Genomic DNA, 5,372 nt, shown 5'->3' with positions numbered 1-5,372 from the left:
TGTCCACAATGGGGGAGCCGCGGCCCGCGGCTCGGTGCGCGGCCCCCCATTGCAGAGGCCGAGAGCCGCGGCCCTGGGGCGAGAGACGTGGCTGAGCCGCGGCCGCGGCCTTCACGCGGCTGAGCCGTGTGAGCCGCGGCCCTCCATTGCATCGAGCCGCGTTTCGCGGCTGAGCCGCGGAATTTAATTTAATTTTTTTTTATTTCGAAATTTTTTTATAAATATACACTCTCATTTCCATTTTATCACTTCATTCTACACTTTCAATCCCTTCATTTTACACTCTCAAACACTACAAAAAATGCAAGGTGGAGATGGTAATTCCCCGGGGTATGGAGACCCGGGATACGGCAACTTCCCCAATCAGACGTGGAGTCCGCACTCGCCCCAATTCCGGGTCCAGCCATCCCAGCAGAGGAACTTGGTTCGCCAACCATCGGGGTTCGGGAACTACCGACCGAATATGGACGCGATCAACAACCCGTCCCAGCAATTCCAATCCTCCCAATTCCGATGACGCCACCGAGTAGGAAGCGGTGGCGTTTTTTATCTTTTTATTATTATGTTGTGTTTTTAAAATATTTTCGTTGTAGAATTTTCCCCTATTAATAGTACGACGAAAATTTGTCTCTACTTCTCTCTTTATTAAATTATTTTTATTATCCAAATTATTAATCTACTAAAATTTAATAACATTAAATTAAATTAAAAAATAACATTAAAAAAAGCAAAAAAAAATTAACATTTTAGAGGGCCACATTTGGTGGCCCTTTGAATTTGCAATGACTTTTTTACATTTGCCATTACAAAGGCCACATGGGAGCCACAATTGGTGGCCGGGCCACAAATGGTGGCCTTTGAAGGCCACTATTGTGGACACTCTAAATGATTGAAGAAACAATAAAATCTTTCTTTTACTTTTGTCCTTTCTAGGCGATCAAAAAATAATGAATCAGTTTTCAAAATTACATTCTTTTGAGACTAACAAGTTAAATTTTTTAACCATCATTTCCAATTTGCCTAGAAATGAGGTGGTGCTATTGGCTCGACTTTCTATGTTATCTTACATTTTAAATTTGTAATCCTATGTTTGTGTCGGATACAAACCGCAGCAGGAAATGTTATAAATAGAGTAATTTCTTGTCTCAATTAATGCAATTAATTTTTATAGAGAATTCTCACAAAAAAAATGCAATTTTCAAAGCCGAACTCCTAGTTCACATTTGGTGATGCTTTTGCAACAAAAACCAGCATATTTATCTGCATATATTCTCAACAGTAACATTAAATTTAATAAAAGAAATGGATTAAGCCATGCCAGTATTTGAAACAGAGATGAGAAATTAATCCTACATTAAATAAAAATACTATACGAATAAACAAAATCCCCCAATCAGAAAGTGCACATTCACAGTTGATAACTTAAAACAAGGAATGGGATAAATCGACTAGTCTTGGAAAAGGTACAGACCTCTAAGGGTTCGAAGTCTACGCTAAGGCTACTGGCGGGCTCTCTTGTTGCTGCACGAAGGACACTTGTACTGCTTGATGTGCTCGGCTCTGGCAGGTGTGATCTTCACGCATTTGCCATGAAACCACTTCTCGCATATGTCGCAGCAGATCCAGAACTCGTCTGATGCATAGTTATCTCCACAGGCGCCGCATAGTGTCTCCCCATGCTCATCCTCGTCTTCCTCGTCTAGTACCTCATCGTCATCTTTTGGGTCTTCATCCTTTGGCTGTGGATGTGAGAACTTTGGCTGAGTACTTTCAATCATTCGCTGACACCGAAAGAAACAAGTTGTTATTACCACCCTCGAGTCTCAAAAAAACTAAAGTGAACAATGTCAAGACAAAGTTCATGCTTCAATGATTGAGAGATTTTTCCCTACCGGTTTGGAGTTGGACTTCGACTTGTTGCTGCTATTGTTTAGAGTTTTTTCTTTCTGGTGTTTCTTGGCAGCACCTGTCACAACTTCGAACACAGTAGGGACATCATTGATCATGTGGAAAAGCCGCTTCCTGCAACGAAAAGAGGATAGTTCCATCACATAAGTACGAGCTCGGACAAAAAAGAATTATTGTAAAGGGACTGTCTGAACAGAGAGAATTGGGTTACCTGTCAGCTTTATCGAATCCAAATCTAGTACCAAAGTAAAAGGCAACGGAAAGTAGCCATGCGTCACTGTGGACTGCAACTAGAGATAGCCAGTCCTTTTCTTGCATCCCATCCCTAGCAAAGTTGATTCCCAATGCAGGCTCAGGGAGTTCCGGAGGTACTTCTTCAGCAGGTAAATTGACCTCCCATTGCTCATTTGGAAACCCGTACAAGCACAAATTCTCTTTCTCTGGAAAAGGAAAACATCATATATTTAAAACTAACTGCATAAGCCACACAATAAGACACGAAAGATGGCATACACACAATTAATTTTTACTGAGAGAATATGACAAATATGAAACAGGTGTAATGATACACAACTACATCACATGCAGCATCTAACTCAATGATACTAACTTGTGAATGCAACGATACAGCTTCCAATGTCAATAGCGACGGAAACCAATAGCCATTTGTGCATGCTTCTGCCATGTCACATATTTGGAAAGTGAATTCTAGGCTTGGAGAAGGAGAATTACAGTGCATGTTAAAGTATGAAGCAATTCTTGGAAATTCCCGAAGATAGACAAAATTTTGAAGCTCTTTCAAGTGTGGAGAAGCCGAGAAGATTGACAATCTAAATAAAAGCATTCCAGGAAGAAGATAAGTATGAAGCAGGCTCAAAAAATTGTTGAAGAGAACTCTTCTATTAAAGGAATTAGTTCTTCTCAAACCAGGTAACTAGCTAAAGAACTAATAGGAGACTGACTGAGAATATTTTTCGGAAAGGAAATACGAAGATATGGAGCACATCAAAGCTTGTAACTAGTCAAGGTCAAAATATTTGGCAATATCTTCCAATAGTTTATTAACGCCCCCACCTATTCCACCTCAAGTTTGGGACATATCGCTTTAGATTTCATTGCAAGCCCCCCAAATCTACAGGATATGAAGTTGTGCTAGAGGCAATGGACAGCTCTCCAGAGTTCAAATACGACCAACTTAATTTAACTAGATCCCCAAAACAGTGATAAATATCTATCTACCAGTAACTTTTGGCAGGGACTGTAAACAGCTGAGCTTCCCAAAGATATGCAAGAAGGCAAATTTATGCTCACTTATCAAAGCGAAAGTCCGTACAAACAGAAGCAATGATGGAAACAAAAATATGCATCCAAGCTAACACTAATTTCATGTCAAGTTAACTTTGCAAACTATTCTCTCAGCACATATTTTACGAAATTGAAATCGAAAAACATCTGACACACCAGATGAAACCAGCAATCGAAAAAATGCCAGAAAAAATAAACATATATTCATAAGTATAAATCCGAAACCCTACCAGGATCACACTGCTGGAAAAATTCTTCAACATCTGCAAGCGAAAAAAACGTCAACCACAAAAATAAATCAATGAGAGCGAAAATCAAATAAAAAAAATGCACACACCGAAGCAAATCAATTCTCCACTAAAAAATACCATGAAAATTCGAAATTCGGAAAAATTTGGAGGAATATGACAGAAACCTGTGGTGAGGGCTTTGATGAGTCCAGTTCTTCTGCCCTTGAAATCCCTAAACACTTCTTCAACAGTCCGAGGATTGTAGCCCTGCTCCATCATTTCCGTTTCTCGAGCTCAATTTTACGAAGGGGGAGAGCAATGGGGAAAGTGGAAACGCAGCGGGAATTGTCTCTGTGGGTTTAAGGTTAGGGGATAAGTATAAATAGGAAGAGAGAGAGAAGGGATGATTTGAATCTAATGAAAGTGAATAGGTTTAACTGTATTTGAGATTTGGCCCAACACACAAAAACACTACTATGATTTTTATTTTTCTTAAATGTTATAATCCATTTCCATAATTTTTTTATTAAGTTTTCTTCAATTTTTTGGTCGAAAAACACAATTCTGAGTTTGTAAATCATTGCACGTCCAACTACTTTGGAGTGGATCAAATCCTTTTCTAGAGTGATTTATCATTCTTAAATAGCTGAGGATTCTTCTTGTTTTGAAGTAATAACAGCATCTACAACGCGTGGTGTAATCGGGCCGCGTTCCGTGATGGAGGAACGAAACCGCGGAGAAACGCGTTGCAGCCGGCCGTTTCGTCCCCAGCCCATCCCGAGACCCGCCACCACAAGACGCGGCACGCGACGTCTCGCCACGCGCCGAGGCGACGTGGCGAGCTCCCATGCTATGCGTGACGCCCACTCTCTGGCCCGCGAGTGGGTTTCGTCACGATGACGCAATAATTTATTTTTTTTAAAAAAAATCGAATTTTAATAATTTTTTTACAACGGTAATGTTACCGTTTTTTATAGCCGTTTTCAATTTTTTTTTATTTCTTTACTCTATAAAATACTCTTATTTCATACTCATTTCACTCACAAACACACATCTATTCCTCTCAAATCCTCTCTATTTCCGCCCCAATTTTCATCTCAAATCAACTTTGTTTTTCTTCTCCCAAATTTAATCAAACTAATAGATCCTTTTGAACATATGCGTCAAATAATGGAACAATCAAATAGTGGAGCACATCCGTCTATACAAGAACAGTTATCTATTCGTGCAAGGACACGCGACTCTAGCGCTCACACCCAACTCCAAGAGGATCTAATTGAGCACATTTGGGCAAACTTTGGCGGATGAAATTATTAAATTGTGTACTTTTATTTTTTTAGGAAACTATTAAATTATGTTTTTTTTATGAATTTTATGTTGTAAGTTTATTTTATTTAATGAAGTGTGTTTTTTTAATTGAATTTGGTTGAAAATAAAATTAAAAAATGAAATTGAATGAATAGTAATTTAAGGAACGATTAAGGGACGGATAAGGAAGGGAGGGTTGCAGGTTTCGTTCCTTAGTTAAGATATGGAGTTAAAAGTACAGTGGGGCCGACAAATAGTTGTTTAAGGAACGGTATAGCAACAGCGTTGTGGATGACCTAATAAATATTGCAATTTGGCTTGAATAAGAATCTCCATTACTTAAATAAATTATTACACCTACTGTACAACCGTTGAGAGAGAATCGATAGATTTCTTTCCGAGATTGATTTTGCAATCTTAGCCAACTATTTGCAATTGACGGGACATTTCGAGAGAGGACACTCTTGATGATACTAACTTGATGGATTCATTTATAGGATTCGATCAAACAGTGGAAAGATGTTACACAACAATCGAATATTTCTTCCGTTGTAAAATTAAATGCTCAACACGCTTATAATTTTAGATCGTGATCTTGTATGTTTTTCATTGTGTGTCATC

General features: G+C 38.9%; 1 protein-coding gene across 1 annotated transcript; it reads right to left on the bottom strand.

Moving 5' to 3' along the window:
- Positions 1 to 1,255: 1,255 nt before the first annotated feature.
- Positions 1,256 to 3,851, bottom strand: LOC121772707 (PHD finger protein ALFIN-LIKE 3-like). The gene is made up of 5 exons (XM_042169903.1): positions 3,629 to 3,851; positions 3,444 to 3,476; positions 2,120 to 2,348; positions 1,893 to 2,022; positions 1,256 to 1,781 (listed from the first exon to the last, which is right to left on the bottom strand). Exons 1-5 carry the CDS (start codon positions 3,720 to 3,722, stop codon positions 1,500 to 1,502), a joined length of 768 nt encoding a protein of 255 aa, XP_042025837.1. The 5' UTR covers positions 3,723 to 3,851; the 3' UTR covers positions 1,256 to 1,499.
- Between the last annotated feature and the right edge of the window lie 1,521 nt (positions 3,852 to 5,372).

This window comes from Salvia splendens, chromosome 16 (genome assembly GCF_004379255.2).
Source record: "Salvia splendens isolate huo1 chromosome 16, SspV2, whole genome shotgun sequence".
NCBI lineage: Eukaryota > Viridiplantae > Streptophyta > Magnoliopsida > Lamiales > Lamiaceae > Salvia > Salvia splendens.
This window is presented reverse-complemented; position numbering and strand designations above follow the sequence as displayed.

Bases quoted from the DNA above. Each gene is read 5' to 3' on its own strand.
- LOC121772707 (XM_042169903.1), bottom strand. From the start codon at position 3,722: ATGATGGAGCAGGGCTACAATCCTCGGACTGTTGAAGAAGTGTTTAGG. The intron at 2,349-3,443 runs GTAGGGTTTCGG...TTCCTTTTCCAG, and splicing joins TTTCCAGCAGTGTGATCCTG to AGAAAGAGAATTTGTGCTTG. The intron at 1,782-1,892 runs GTAGGGAAAAAT...TTTCGGTGTCAG, and splicing joins CGAAGTCCAACTCCAAACCG to CGAATGATTGAAAGTACTCA.